Source organism: Periophthalmus magnuspinnatus, chromosome 9 (genome assembly GCF_009829125.3).
Source record: "Periophthalmus magnuspinnatus isolate fPerMag1 chromosome 9, fPerMag1.2.pri, whole genome shotgun sequence".
In the NCBI taxonomy this organism is placed as follows: Eukaryota; Metazoa; Chordata; class Actinopteri; order Gobiiformes; family Gobiidae; genus Periophthalmus; species Periophthalmus magnuspinnatus.
This window is the reverse complement of record NC_047134.1, coordinates 33,291,288-33,307,426: the sequence shown is the minus strand read 5'-3', so window position 1 is coordinate 33,307,426 and position 16,139 is coordinate 33,291,288. Positions and strand designations below refer to the sequence as shown.

At 41.9% G+C, this 16,139-nt stretch overlaps 1 protein-coding gene across 1 annotated transcript; it reads right to left on the bottom strand.

The window, feature by feature from the left end:
- Positions 1 to 227: 227 nt before the first annotated feature.
- On the bottom strand, positions 228 to 10,662 carry fgf5 (fibroblast growth factor 5). The gene is made up of 3 exons (XM_055224251.1): positions 10,359 to 10,662; positions 6,115 to 6,218; positions 228 to 611 (listed from the first exon to the last, which is right to left on the bottom strand). Exons 1-3 carry the CDS (start codon positions 10,540 to 10,542, stop codon positions 228 to 230), a joined length of 672 nt encoding a protein of 223 aa, XP_055080226.1. The 5' UTR covers positions 10,543 to 10,662.
- Between the last annotated feature and the right edge of the window lie 5,477 nt (positions 10,663 to 16,139).

The following is a 16,139-nucleotide window of genomic DNA, read 5'->3' as shown; positions in this document are numbered from 1 at the left end:
CATGATTTTCTGTTTTTCAATCCAATAAAAACATCCATAATGGAAAAAAGTTACTAGTTACTAGTTAGATGCTTTAAGATGTACTCACATCTGAAGACATCTCCCAACTCAAACTCTCCTCTTGTCAAAATCTCCCTTAAGTTCCTCCATGATCCAGGAATGATCTCAATACTTTCTGTAAGCCATTGTCACTCCAACATCACCCCAAAAAGTCTTTCTAAAACTTCCTATCCAAAGCGATACTTTGGCCAATATTTCACCGTCCGTTTGGCCAGTACATTCACGCTCGCTTCGGGTTCCTTCAGCAAACCCTTTGATAAGACTTTGGTCCTTGCGGCTCTCCTGCTCCCCTCTCCCTCGTCCTCCTGCTCCTGGGCAATGGTGAAGCCCATAGTCCCATGCCCGCCCAAGCCTCCGCGGGGCAGGAAGTGGGTGGACGCATGTTGGGAGCGGACCCGTGGACTGGAGCCCATCTTGGCCTTGCCGCGCTTGTTGAGGGCTACGTACCACTGGCGCCCTGACCGAGGGGTCACGTGGGCCACAGACGCATACGTGTTGTAGCTGTTCTCCTGGAAACGCTCGCGAAACTGACAATCCTCCGAGAAGTGCTCCTGCAAACAAAGGAGAGGGAGGCGCTCTAAGTGGGATGAAACAAAATGTATTTATTTATTTGCTAGTATTCTGCATATATGCTGTGTTAATGGAATCGTATACTGTTCCTAGTCCTTATTGGCAATTTTAGAGCAAACTAGGTAAACTTGTGTTGTTTTTTTTAAACTGACTGCGTGCTGTCTTTATTGACCACTGCAATTTCAGGTACTATGTGACATCATGCAGGACTGCCCCAATTACTGCCAGGTGTTTCTAATTACAAACACTGATTACAAACATTACATTTGTGAGCTTTAAGCCATGTTATTATGTTCTTACCTCCTCAAAAACATACCAGGAGTTGTGTTTGGTTTCACATTATTAGTTGTTGTTATTAGTTTCACATTCAGCTTTTAGTTTTAGTTCATTAGAGACTGGAAATTCCAGGGCTGAAATTATCCAAATGATTCTAGTGAAGGTGTGTGGAGTTTAAAAACACAGTGGGGCACTTCCTGTATCACCATATGACCTCATAAGGTGGAGCAGAGTGTTTTCTGTTTGAGAGAAGAAGAGCTCAGCCTAAATATACAGGGTTTGTGTGTTAAACATGTGTGAATGAAACAAACATAATTCCAGGTATGTTTTTTGATGAGAAAACAACATAACACAATAATGACACAATATAGGCCCTTTAAGGCAGTGGTCCCCAACCACCGGGCCGCGGACCGGTACCGGTCCGTGGATCAATTGGTACCGGGCCGCGGGCCGTCCAAGAAATAATTAATTATTTCTGTTGGATTTATTATCTGAGTCTGAACAATCGTTTATTTTGAAAAATCTTTTATTTTGAAAAATGACCGGATTCTCTCGGTTACATTTCCGTCACTTGAGCGCCGACAACTTAACCACTTATCGTTCCGACGGCCCGCCCGCGTTACACGTTACAACTTTACAGCAATGTACGTGTATTTCTGCGTCACCCACACAAACAATCTACACATCAAATGAAAGCTACGGCATTCATCTTTCTGAATATGTAAACCATTTACACCTCGAATCACCACAGTGCTGACAGGAAAGACGTTTTTACAGAGAAGTCAGAAATGTGGATTTGGACTGCACTTACCATTGAGGCTCTGGTTCTGTCAAACATCAACATATTCACACAAACACAGTCTCATTCGTTCTGTAAAGGTCCAGAGAATATAATCCAGTCAAGAAATTATGTCCACAATGGAAGTTAGAGCCTCCATGTCCAATCTGCTGCAGGAAAGTGAAATCTGTTCCGTCACTTCTCCGCGTAAAAACACGAGACTGGATATAAAGATCCGCGCGTAAAATTACGCGCGCGTATTGCGTAATTTTATGCAGCAGTTTTGCGTTTTAAACATGACGAAACGGACAAAACAAAGGAAGTACGCGACCGAGGACACTGTGGAAGTTTGTACAAGTTAAACTAGAGACATCTGGACCCGGAGCGGTTCGTGGAGCCGAGTGAAGATCATGATGGACTGAGGAGCAGAGGACCTGATGTGCTGATGGACTGGATGCTGTTCCTGATCGGTAAGTGTGGTTTATTCTGCTATTGACTTAATTGTGGGTCAAATGTGTATCATGTGTAATCATTAGCATTAGCATTAGCATTAGCCCCCCCAGAGCAGAAGGGCAGGTTACATACAGTTCCTTTAAAGGGCCCATAGTCCCTTGTCTCTTGCCCCAGACAAATGTATTGCATAAACAGTTTGTGAGGTCAAAATAAGTAAGCTGCGCGCTGTCTGCACTCATAAACTCATGGTGAATAACTTGGATGATCGGAATGCATAAGGTAAGTGTGAAATAACTTTGGACCACTGCAAACCATTAGAACTAGTTTTCACTCCCCCTTCAAAGCACTACGACAACCCAATAAGCATCATCCCCCTATTGAAACTACAACACAAGCTTTAGTGTACTGTTTTGTATCATGCTTATATATATTTATGGAAAATGGCTGTGCAGGAAAGAAAGAAAGCTCCACACTACCCCCTCTTTAAGATAAAATGATATTGTGTACAATATTTAACTCTTCATAAGATTCTCTTTGACATATTCCTGTTACTTGAAATGACACAAATCAAACATAAGTCCCTGGTGTATTTCTTATATACTGAGAACAGTGGATTCCTGGATAGAGTAGTTAAAATGATCAGACTTGTAAAATACGTGTGCAGCTGTTGGACATGTAGAGCTGCATTTGTCACACTGTGTTAGGGACTTTCCCATAATCCTCAGGGGCCAACTCAGGAGCCTATATTTTAATGTAAGCCAAAATGTATGACTTTGTATAATACAGTTACATAATGTTAAATACACTTTTACCATAGATGTTCACTAACAAATGACCTGATCTGTGCATTCCACACTATAGTTTGAATATAATACTTTTGCAGGTTTAAAAACTCGACTACAATCACAACTGTGAGTGTGTTGTGTCTGTGTGTTGCCAGAGCCTTAACCCAAAGATCTCCAGAGAAGTAAAAACATCTCCATGGAGAAAACCAGGTCCAGAAAACACATGCAATGCGTCCAGGCCTATAGAAAACAATTTAATTTTATATTTATGTGTCTGTTCTAATCAGTCTAAGAACAATAGTGAAGGTCATTTGGGGCAACAGTAGCTCAGTTGGTAGAGTGTTAGTCAAGTGATCCAAAGGTGGTTTGAATTCCACTCGTGACATAAACATCATCATTCCAGCTCCCACAGATGAATACTGTTGTTGTGTCCTTGGGCAAGACACTTAACCCACCTTGCCATTGGTGTCTGCGTACACTGGTGTGTGTATATATATCATGTCATCAGAAGGAGTTTAGTCAAAGTGAGTGGACAGATATTACGCAACATTGACTTTTTTGCTTCATTCACAATTTTTTCATGAATTAATCCAAAGTCATCTTCTCTATTTACATATTGGTCATTTCAGTGCGTCACAGGTAAAACTCCAGACTTCTCCTGAGCAGTTAAGCACATAAACCATCACCAGACTCATTCTACAGTCAAACTGTGTTCACAGCAAACGCATGGCTCTATTAGCATAGCTTTCACAGAGGATAAGGACTTCATTTGTTTACCTTCTAAATGTTAATTCCTGTTGCTGACAGCAGAGGGAGCTCCAGCGCCCAAATGCCTCATTGGAAATGGAGCTGAATTTATACAGGATAGGATTTACCAAATGCAGTCATTATTTTAAATTAGAAATGTGAAACACTCATCCCCATGTGACCAAAAACATGTTTAAAAAACAATTAAAACCATAAGAGCTCATCATATGTGTTCTTTAAAAACACAGAGGAGCACTTCCAGGATTACTACCTGATGATGTCATAAAGTGAGACCAATCGTTTGAGCAAGTTATTTTTAGAAGGTTGAGGATAACATTTAGCCTTCCTCACAAAGCACATCAAACTTTCCTCATGGTTAAGTCCACTATCAGTCGCTGTACACACTTATAATCGGCTTGTGCCACTGTGCTAAGAGGCTAACACACAGCTAGCATCCCCTGAAACAGAATCTGTTTTTCAATGAGCCAAACACCACTACCACCAATCCCACGTCCACACAGATGGGTGACGAGTCTCGCCTAAAGACACAACAACATACCTGAGCCACCGTGACATGATAAAACCAGGACTAAAGCAGGTCTAAACAGGGCTAGCTGCTAAAGTTGTGCCAAACTGGTCCGGTCCCTGGTCCCTGGGTCCCGCTCTGGACTGATCTGAGATTTCCGGGTTTTGGAGATTATACTGGGCACAATGGGACAAGTGCACTCATGTTTTAATAGTTCATTTGTGAAAAAAGAAAAAAAACTGAAACAGCGTGGCATTTGGAGCGGAAGAGATAAAGAGACTCACAGCTCAGTGGTGAGTACTCAGTTTTTGAATCCTGACCTAGATTTAAAACTTTTAATGATGATATTTGCTCATATCTAACTCTTTTTATATGGTATTGTTACATCTGTGTATTTTTGCTTTTGTTAAAATATGATTTATTTTAAATAGCCTTCTTCCTGGTCTGTTTCTGGTCCATCAAACTAATGGTACATTCAGACCACAGCGTCAAAACCTCCTCAAACGTCTCTGGGTGGATCGCGTTTTAGGGCAGACGCTTGAAACACATTGATTGCAAATGCAGCGCGATTTCACCAGATTTTCAGATATTCTTGTATTTGATGCCTGGGACTGAGCTGAACCAGCCTAGATTTTGTCTGAGTGCAGTATTAAATATACAAAAACGTGTGATAGTGCTCTAAAGGGGGTGAGACTTAACGCAGGACCATGAAACTTATAAAATATGTTAATACATTGTTCTCATTTTCAAAACAATAATGAAATAACATGGTGATCTAAATATGTAAAGCAGTTAATACCCCAAGTCTTCCAGTGGGGAACTCCTGACCATGATCCCGAATCCAAATGTGGAGATGGATTTCCACGGACCACACTTCGGTCGCCCACTGCTTCTCACAGGTTTTAACCCACTACTATTGAAACATGGGTCAAATGCAAATGACAAATGTCCCTACAATAAAGTCAACCTTACAAATATATACCACCACGTCTGAGCGGGACATCAGTGCATTCTGCGGTCTGAAGACTACCTTGAGTGTCTGTGTAGTGTCAGGCTTTATGAATGAGGACGGCGTGTGCTGGATACCCCACATACACCCCCCCCCGTTTCTCTCTCTCTCTCTCTACATGAGCACTCAACCCCCACCCCCACCCCCTGTGCCCCCCCTGTGCCCCTCCTGTGGGTCTCCTGAGCTTTTAAATCCTCCAAATATGATGTGCATGCGACTGAAGTGGACATTGGATCTGCGCTTTTAACATAACCCCGACTGTGTTATCAGAGGCCAGTATGACGGAATGTCAATGTAAATACATGTCGCAGTCCAGACCTGGTTTAGATCTGGTGTAGTCCTGGTTTATGGCTCAGACCTGGTTCGGACATTGTGAAATCCTGGTTCAGAGGCTCAGAAGCAAATTTCTTAAAACATTAAAATTAGTTCATTTTTTTCAGTATTGTGGGCATATTAATTATTCACCATGATGTTTATAAGCTAACCACAACTAGCATGACAATTGCACTCCCTGATTGTATAGTTATAGTCACTGATTTAGACCTTTAATCCTTATTTCATCACAGTTTAGTCGGGGTTTAACAGGACAACAAAGATACAGGACATTATTGAACTAGAGAAAAGGTGACAGATGCGACGGCGAATATGGCAAGAAATGGAGTCCCGTCTTGATGCTTTGTGCCACTAATGGTGCCCATATAGAGGTGCATTAAAGATGTTTTTTTTTTATTGTAAAGACACTTTTTGGACACCCTGTATTTTAGTCCTTAGTTACGATCACAATAAGAAGTGAAATATGTTTTATAGCCATCCTCTATTATTCAAGCACAAGTAGAGGTTAGCGTAATTAGTTCAGTCCTGATTTAGTCCTGGTTCAGTCTTGGTTTTGTCCCTCTTACATATCTCGTACCATAGCGTGCAGTCGTCCTCGGTGGTTCATGCAGAGGTAGCGGTTGGAGTGGACTCCTCTGATGCCGATGACGCCCTGGGACACAGAGAACAGCTCCAGCAGACCTGCACACAGAGAGAGGGCAGAGGGAGACAGGATGGATCAGGACTGCCCAAATGCCCAATCGATGCCCAATTTGAGTTTGCCACAATTATCAAATCACAAAGGCTTCAATAGGGTCGCAACATAATGTCAGATGGAGGACAGGGGCCTATGTGACTATGATTAACTGCTTTTGACAGAAATATCTAAAGCTTATGTTTAACCTTGTTGTATTTGTTTGGGATTGGCTCCACAAACTTTTATGGACAGGATTTCTTGGCACAGTCAGGGGCTGGAGGGGGTCTGGTTTGGGGACCACAGGATCTCATCTCTGATGTTGTCCTGATGGCTCCATTCAACACGGATCTGCACATAAACTGGGGAGGATTGAGCCGAGTGTGAAGCGGCAAGGATTAAGATCAGCACCTCCAAGGCTATGGTTCTCCACCACTGCTCTACTCCTCTGTGCCCCACCGGAAGGAGCCCCCAAGGAAGTATATGAACAGGCCATGCCTCATCTGAACCTCCAGAATTCACTCACTGAGCTGCAGAGGCTGCACTAGCACTGATTCATGATTGGCTGCAGGTGCTGGGGTTTAGATAGTGACCATTCAGAAAAGGGAGAGAGGCATTTTAGTGGATTTCAACAAACGCACTTTTTTTCTTCAGCTTTTTATTGATATGTTGACTTTTATAGTGTACAGTTTGTAGTTATTTATGTGTGTGTTTGTCATTTATCTGTGTTTTTAAAATGTCTGTTGTGTCCTGCACTCTGGTGAACTCTGTTGTTTTTAAAGTGCATTAGAAATAAAGTTGGATTGGATTAGATTGAACTGAATTTCAACATTGAAACTTCCGACCCAAATGAGAGACTCATGTGAGGGTCATAACATAAAAAACTTGTTTCTGTAATTAAGAATAATCAGCATTACAATATAAATGTTATCAGTAAGAGCTATGTTTAATTTGAACAGGTTTACCTCATATCTGGGGACATAGTTAAGAATTTAAAGCAGACCACTGTGCAAAATTTACTTTTCAAGCTTTTAACCATGTTATAATTGTTTTTCTTCTCATTTACCCTCAAAGGTGCATTTAGAGTGATTCATGCATGTTTGAGTAATCTTTATGCTCCTGTATTCAAGACATTGTTGGTCTGATCTACCTCTCTTCTCACTGCCACAGATATACGCCCAAGCTCTGCACGTCATTCTCCAATTTTATTTTCTTAACCATACAGATGATACTCATAGGATCCGGCAGCGCTGTGTAGTCATTTTTACAAAAACAATCTCAGCAGACCCGTTTCTTTTTAGCAGCTTTAGCTCAATATTGTGATAAAATTTCCAAAGTATAACATAATGATCCACAGGTGTAATAGATTAGAACTATATAGCAGACACAAGCAAAAATATGTCTTCTTTCTTGCAGTTCCTTTAACTCTTTGCAAGCATTACAATCAAAAAACAAATCGTATGCACAGTTGGGAGTGTTGTGCGCGTGTTCCATTGTAAGCAGGTTGCGTGCTGACAGGAGCACTGATCGGGAGCGCACCTGTCTTAGCCTAAAATAGTCCTCCGGATTCTATACCTGCCAAGAGTGACCTCAGCCCCCAACAAGCCCCGTCATCGCCCCTGTGCCTTTGAGCAAAGCATGTCAGCACCGCCGAGCTAATCCCACACAGCTTGACTTTAGCCAGAATCACCACCAAGAGAATTCAGATGGCTACAGTTACACATGACATAACTGAACGCAATGTTGACAGTGAATATACTAATTAAAGTACTTACAGGACTGGAGTGACTTCTTAATAAAATGACAGTAGTTTTCAGACCCCAGGCTTTTACTGAAATAATAATAATGCATTTGATATATAGTGTGTTTTTCAAGACACTCAAAGCATTTTACAGTCCATTATTCATTCACTCCACACTCGGCGGTGGTAAGCTACATCGGCCCCTCTGACCACCAACACCACATCCATACTTGGCGATGTGAGTGAAGTGTCTGGTCAAAGGACTAGGGCTGCACAATTAATCAAACTCGCCATTATGACAAAAGCTGTGATTTTTGAAGTACTATAATTTCCTCCACAAACAACTAAATCTCCTGTCTTATTCTGCACAAACACTGTAGTTTAGCTCTGTACAAACATGTTCTGAAATGTGTCTGTGTGTCAGATGCCCTCCCTGTGTCTCCGTGGGGTCTTATCCTGCACAAAAGCGTCTAACTCTGTAGTTTAGATCTGTACAAACATGTTCCGAAATGTGATTCTTGTCTTTTTGTCACTTCTTCTAGACATATTTACAATGTGACCTTGGAACAGAATCTTATCATTTAAACATAAATCTAATTCCAATGCTTGTCAGAAAAAGTGCAATTCAATATTTTTCCCGAAATCGTGCAGCTCTACAAAGGACAAACATTTTTGCCACTGGTGCCCCACTGCGACACTTGATATTTCCAGTGTTCTCCTATCCAAGTATAACCAAGGAGATCTGAAGAGATAAGACTTTGACAAATAGTTATCCACATTATTGCCTTACTAAGAAAGATTAAGGGTTTGTCAATTTGTATTTCAGCACCCGCTCCTTAACCTCCTGAGACCTGGTGTCCTCATCTGTGGACAACACATTTTGGATTGTTTAGGCCACAGTGCAAATTTTTAGAAGAACAGCAACAAGAACATGTTCAATTTGGAATATTTTTAAGAGTTTAGAATATTTATTTTTTTGTTTATTTATATATATTTTTTTTATTTAATTATTTTATTTTTATTTGTTTTTATTATTATTTTTTATTGTATTTTTATTTTTTTTATTACTTTTTTAAAATTATTTTATTTGATTAAAGCTCGGGTCTCAGGAGGATATGATACGATTTAGTTTTTCTGATTTTTGTGTCTGCCCTTTAAATATAGCACATTTTTTGCAGTATTTCTTGTTTTTTTTAAGTATAAATCAGATATTACAGTTACTCCTAATGTATACTTTTTTGAACTGGTACTGTTTAGGTTACTTCTACTTGAAAAAATATTATTCTGAAGTAACAGTACTGTGCCATGGAAAGACATGTCCTCTGCTTTTAACCCCTCTCCTTTAATGCTGCTGGATTACACCCTGTTGCTCTTTTTCTACTGCACGTTTTAAACCGATGGGAAAAACTGTGGTACTTGAACTATACCCTCCCACACACAAGGATAATATTACGCTATTTTCTGATCTATATTATAATGTTTCATCATTAAAAACATACCTGGAGTTGTATGTTGTTTTGTTTCGTCCACACATATTTAGGCTGTGTTCTTCTTTCAAACAGAAAACACTCTATTCCACCTTGTGATGTCATGTGGTAATAGGGGAAGTTTTTTTACACCTTCACTTGAACCATTTGCATGATTTCTGCCTCTACTGAACAAAAGGTTAAAGGTAAAAGGTAACTGTTAACTTTAAAACTACTGCTTCTTGACACTTGAACATTGTGGTGGAGCATTTTGAGCTTTGGAGATGTAACAGACTAATAATAAAGAATTACTCAAATGTGTGAATGAAACAAAACACAACTCTGGGTGTGTTTTTGATGCACTTCATTGCCTCCAAAGAGGGCTCATCTGTTCTGGGAATCGGACCACAGACTCGTGTTACATCGAAATCCGTGTCTTACCGAAATTGGCCCCTCCAAAGAAACGATTCCAGCTCATTCATTTAATCTAAATAACTAGGGAGATTATCCGAGTGCATGTATCCACTCCAAACATAATGATCTGAATGTTTTAAGGAGCCTTTTTTACAGTGGCCTGCAGCTGTGGGGTTTGGTGTCCCCTCCAATAAACACGTGGTTGGTGTTTTATAAATGACTGGAGATTAGGTGGAGATCAGGGTCAGTATTCGGACTGTTTTACAAAAGAGGGAGATGGCTAAAGTCTACTTAATTATGATGGTCTTAAATGATTACAAAAGGATTCGTAATGTGAGAGTGGCAGCTTTAGGCATCATCATTGTGCAAATACTGTCCAGCGATGATTATGAGATTATCGCAGTCCAATGTCCTGTTTTATTTTGCAGTGTTTGCCACTTCACACTTTTTAGTCTGGTTATTAAACCTGGGCTCACTGAGTCACCTCTCCAGACTCTACGCCATAATAAAGAACAGTCGAAACTTACTCAGGTGGTTGGGCTTGTGGGTGCCGTTGACGCGTCCGTCCTCGTGGATCTGCAGGTGGAAGCCGATGCCCACGCGACAGTAGAGCCTGCACGTCCTGCGCCCCTCCACGGCCGCTCGCCCCACTCCCACGGACGCGGCGTAAACGCACTGAGCCACGGTCACGACGTAAAGCGCCACGTTCATGCTTCCCCTGGTGACGCTCTTCCGCCGGCTCGTCCTCGCGGCATGGTTCTCGAGCTCCGTGGCACGCGGGTTTATTTGTATCTGCGTTATTTTATCGCGGTGAACAGCACGCGCTGCGCCACGGTCTGGACTCGCGGACAGGGCGCGTGGATGTGCCACTGGACGCACGGCGCGCCTCGGTTTTACGCACGACACAATATCTCCTCCAGCAGATGCCTCCGCACTGCCACTGTCTATCCCTGTCACTGCCCCTGTCAGCGGAGAGATGGGACCGTCCCGAAGCCTGTAGAGAGTGGGAGAGGGGGATACGACCCCGCCTCTTGTTCTTCCAAGTGCCTCGTGTAATGTAAACACATCTCTAAACCTTTGAATTTGTTTGATTTATCCCACAATTTTAAAACACAAAACATGTGAAATATACAGTTATGATCTGTTGTGCTGCTTGATTTGCTCCTCAAAAACATTCCTGAGCTTGTATTTCCATGTTTAGTTCACCAGATTCATTCAGAACACTTCAAACTCCCTTCACAAAGACTTAGCAGCTGCTGTTTTGAGCCTCATTTACACAGCTTCACTCCTCAGGGCTCAACGTTTGACACTTGTGGTCTCCCCTGTGTGTATCCTCTCTCTCTCTCTCTCTCTCTCTCTTTCTCTCTTTCTCTCTCTCTTTCTCTCTCTCTCTCTCTCCCTCTCCTTCTCTCTCTCAGGGCAGATCACTGAGGGCTTTCTCCACCTGCACTCACACCAGGCGTTTGATGCCCCAGTGCAGATCGAGCAGTGGACATTGAACCTCTGCTCCACAAGCTCAGGATCTGTTGGAGCTCTCTGTGGGAGCTCACACTGGAGGAGAACACTGTCCACTTGTCTGCTTATGCTGAAGTACAGAGTTCATCACAGACTCATCAGACATATAGACACTGGGGCAGCAGCTGGACCTGTAAAGTGAATGGCAGAAATGCAAGGGCCTCCTGTTTGGTGCAGCGCACAGAGTCTATACTCCCAGCTGGACTCTCCTGGAGTACAGAGGGGATGAAGTGTCTCAGAACATACCTGGGGAGCGAGCTTTTTAAAGCGAGGAATGAGGCAAGTCTTGCCTAAAAAGAGTGACCGACTGTAACCCAAGCTGTCTAAAAGTTCTACAGATGAACAATGGCTGGCTAACTGGCTAACTCACCGTGCTGCAGCCTTCTGGGCTGGTAGACATTCAGAAATGCCTTGTGGACTTATTTGGGGGGGATTCCACTGAGAACTCCTGTGTTATACCTCCACACAGCTGTAGAAGGTCAAGAGGTCGTGGACATTGCTATCCAAGTGGTGGCACTCCACTGGTGACCATACAGCACCTCCTGTGCAGGCAGAGCCCACTGTGGACAGGGACAGCATCTGTCCTGAGAGGGCGAGCTTGTATGTCCAGGTGGACATACAAACAGTGGACATTAGTGGAGCTTTCCATCAGTCAGTGCTGAAATTCTAGAGGTCAGTACTGGAGGACTTTGAAGGAGTGTGAGCGGTGGGAGATGATTTGTGTGAAGTGAGAGATGGAAGCATGTTCCTGAATATTTCTTGATTATGTTTTTTAGATGTATTTTCATTAGGGTAGAATGATCATGCAAGAAATGCCTTGGGAAGTCAAGGTCTTTCTCTCTGTCATCTCTCCCTTTCTTTCCCTCATCTCTCTCTGTCTCTCCCTCATCTCTCGCTCTCTTTCTCTCCCACATCTCACTCTCTTTCTCTCCCTCATCTCTCTCTTTCTCTTGTCTCTTTCTATTTTGTTCCCCCATCTGTCTCTCTCTCTCTCTTTAAAGATGCACTATGTAATATTTTGGTGGAGCGTGCAGTACCTTTTTCATTTCTGTCATTACAGAAGTTTTAATTCTCCAAAATCCCTTCAAACATTCTCACTGTGAGTCACCTCTCACCTCTCACCTCTATCTGACCTCAGCTTGTGTCACCTGTGTCATTGTAAAACATTTGAATCAAAGCAATAACATCTGTGTGGACACAATCAGGTGACATACACTCCAGCAGAAAAGTTACACACTGTAGCTTTATGTCAGGCTTTGTAGGTGAACTAGATCTCAGCCTGGGATAGACCCGGTACATGGGAGATCAGCACAAACACAGTCAGTATGTCGGGCCGAAGTCGACTGAAAAAATTCTTGGATGATTATCGACATGTCTGGCCAATTGATAAGTCGACTAAAAAAAGGGCGGTGGCAAAACTCGCACGTATGTCTAAGTATATTGTGGGAAAAGGGAAATTTTCATAAGTTCAATTTGGACACCCCCTCACTACGTTTTATTTTACTGTATTATAATTAGAATGTGATGTATTTTATTTATTTTCATTTATCCTCTTCACTTGCAGGAGCTGGGTTCTTTTTTGTAGCTAAAATGGACAAAACAACATTAAGACCATGTATTGACTGCAGGGGCCTCAACAATATAACTGTCAAAAACAAGTGCCCATTACCGCTCATTGACTCTGCCTTCACGCCTCTCCAGGGAGCCAGTTTTTACAAAATTGGACCTTACAAATGCGCAAAACCCTTTGGTGAGTTCTGCAACTGGTCTGCCCCTTTTCCAAACCTCCCTAGATTATCAGCCCTTCTCCAATCTACAGTTAAAACTAAGGCAGCAGCTGAAAAGCATCACTCCCCTGCTCCTCAGTATCAACCAGGTTAGTTAGTTTGGACATCTTCAAGAAATATTTCTCTCAAGCCTGATTCCCGGAAGCTATTTCCTCATATTTTGGGTCCCTTAAAGTCCTTCTACTGTTTGCCTCCAATTGCCCTCTTCCCTTCGCATTCAGCCCACTTTTCATGTGTCCCTTTATATTAACCAGCTCTACATAATCGTGGTATTTTTATTTCGCTATTTTGTCCGCAAATCAAAATACGAACATTAATAACAGACAAATTAGGCGCCTCCTTTCTCCGAAGTTGCTCCTGCTAGCATTAGCAACAGGTTTGATTGACAGCCGATCCCTGCTAAAGGTGTGGGTAGGACAGGACCTTCAACAGCCTCACTCCGGATTGGCTCTTTGGTTGCTATGATACTTGTGGCCGGAATCCCAGATGTGGAACTTAGCTCCAAATTTGCTTATAACTTCTAGCCTCGATAAGCTTCATTTGACGGGAGCGATGCTTTGATCTGACCCAAACTGCACTCATAATCTACACCTGCAGGGGGAATTCATGCAAAACAACAATTTATAAAGAATAAAGTACTAGGAAAGGATGTATTTATATAATGACAGATTCAACATGTAAATCATGAGTCGAATGTCTCTTTTGAATGATTCCTTAGCACAAATGCAACAGGATCTCAGGATTATTTTTTTTGATTAACCTTCAACCAACACAAGAATCAGCAGAAGCAGAGCAGACAACATCAGAGAGAGATTTGTGCACGATACATTGATTTGGCATCATCATAACAGTTCATTATTAGGACTTGAAGGGCCCCAGTCATTAAACACTTCTGAACCTTGACCCTTTCTCTCTGTGATTACTTTGTTATTAAAATTGGCCTCTGTCATATAAATAAGCAACTGATCCAAAAGATTCGGATCCCACAAAGGAGTCGAAAGTTCCTTCACCAGTTTAATCTGCCTTTTTACAAATAAATACCCCAAAATACCAAATCGTTAGCTAACTCACTCACTTCTTCTTTCTGCTGTTGTCCCATTGAAGTCCTAAATCTCAATCATCTTTCAACCACTGGCGCCGGGTCAACCTGTCAGAAACAGCGGGACTCATCTCTAGATCTTGACCTTGTCTTGGTCTCAGGGTGGTCAGCGGAAACCCACCACAAACAAACAAACAAAAAAATACGTAATATGATGTGTTCTGGTGCTTTTGAAATGGAAACTCGACACTGCCCCCTCATGGTCGTAGTGGGAAAGTGACAGGTGGATAAGTGGCTCATGTCCTCTCAGCTGTGGACACGAGCTCTAGGGACAGGACAGAGCTGTGGTGGACGCTACCCCGCACTGTGTCTCTTATCTTAAACATCTCACGTCACATTATACAAGTTTTACAAATGTTTTCCTGTAGTTGTTATTGGAAGAGTTGTATCGGAGCGAGGAGCATCCATCACGGAGACAAGTGTGTGTGAGGGTTCAGTTCCCGCTGTGGAACACTGCTCCTGTGTGAAGCTATGACTGATGAGCTGTCCTCTGCTCTCATACTCTCATTATCGTATTATGCTACAAGAACAATCAAAACAACCATTAGACGAACTGCAGGCTGAGGCCGAAGGCGACACGTATCCAGGGAGATTACACAACAAATGCAGAATATCTGAATCTATACCCGGATTAAACGTGGCTGACTTTACCAAGGCACGATCAACTATCACAGTATTAGGCGGCGTTTGCTCTTGTTTAGTCATGTTCTGTTTTGTTTTTAATGTTTGACCATGTTGTAATATTGAAAGTGAATATTAAATGCATAAATTTTGTTAGAATTAGAGCTCATCTGATGACAAATGAATCTAAACTTTCTGATTTATGTTCTAATGTTGTTTCCTCGTCACAAACCTGGAGTAATGTCTCGTTTCTTTTACACACGTTTAACACACAAATCCTGCACGTTTAGTTCTTCACGTTCCAGAAGAGTCGAGCTGGGAGTGTAGGCCTGTTCCTCCTTATGATGTGATCAAGTGGAGCTCACAGGAAACGCTCCACTGTGTTTTTAAACTTCATACTTGGATCATCTCAGCGCTGGATTTGACTAACTTTGAACTTCCAGCTGTTGTTTTAGCCTCATTGAATCTGCTTCATTCCTCTGCGCAACAGCGGTTACTAGAGACAAAGGGTAAAACAAAACTATTTCAAAATAAGAACTTAAGATTATTCCAGTGTATTCAAGAGTAAAGCAGTTCAATTGAGGCGAAACATTGTAGTTAACCTTAAAACTACCACTTGATGACATCACAAGGTGGAACAGAGCATTTTGAGCTTTGGAAATGTAGACGGACTAATAATAAAGTGTGAATCAAACCTGTGTGAATGAAACTAAAACACATCTCCGGGTGTTTTTTTGAGAAGGCAACAACATTCTAACATGGCTAAAAGCAAACAAGACACGATTCTGTGAAATATAAGACCTTTAAATGAGCAATTCGTCTAAATTTTCAACAGATCATTAAAAGGCTTTTTTTATTTTGACCTTTTAGCCCCACTGACTTAGTCCTGTCTGATTCTGTGATACTGCACCACGACACAGAAACTATTGTCTGGGATTCATTATATTTCTTTAAAATCTGTTCTACTATTTGTTCTGCATCATTCTTGAACATGCCCCATGATAGAGAATCAAATGTCTGCACAGTAGCTTGTGTCAGTAGCTTCTGTTTTATGTTTTATGTTCTGTTATTACCTCAGAAAATGCTTTGTAAAATGAATACTTTTACAACTTTTACTATACACAGTTATTTTGACACGAATAAAATCAAATCAGGTCCAGGCTTTTTAATGTAAACACTGAACCAGAGAGGGCCTAAAATGAGCAGAGAGGGCCTAAAATGAGCAGAGAGGGCCTAAAATGGAGCCTCGTGGCACCTAAACCAAGCCAAGTTTGAGCCCGTTTAGT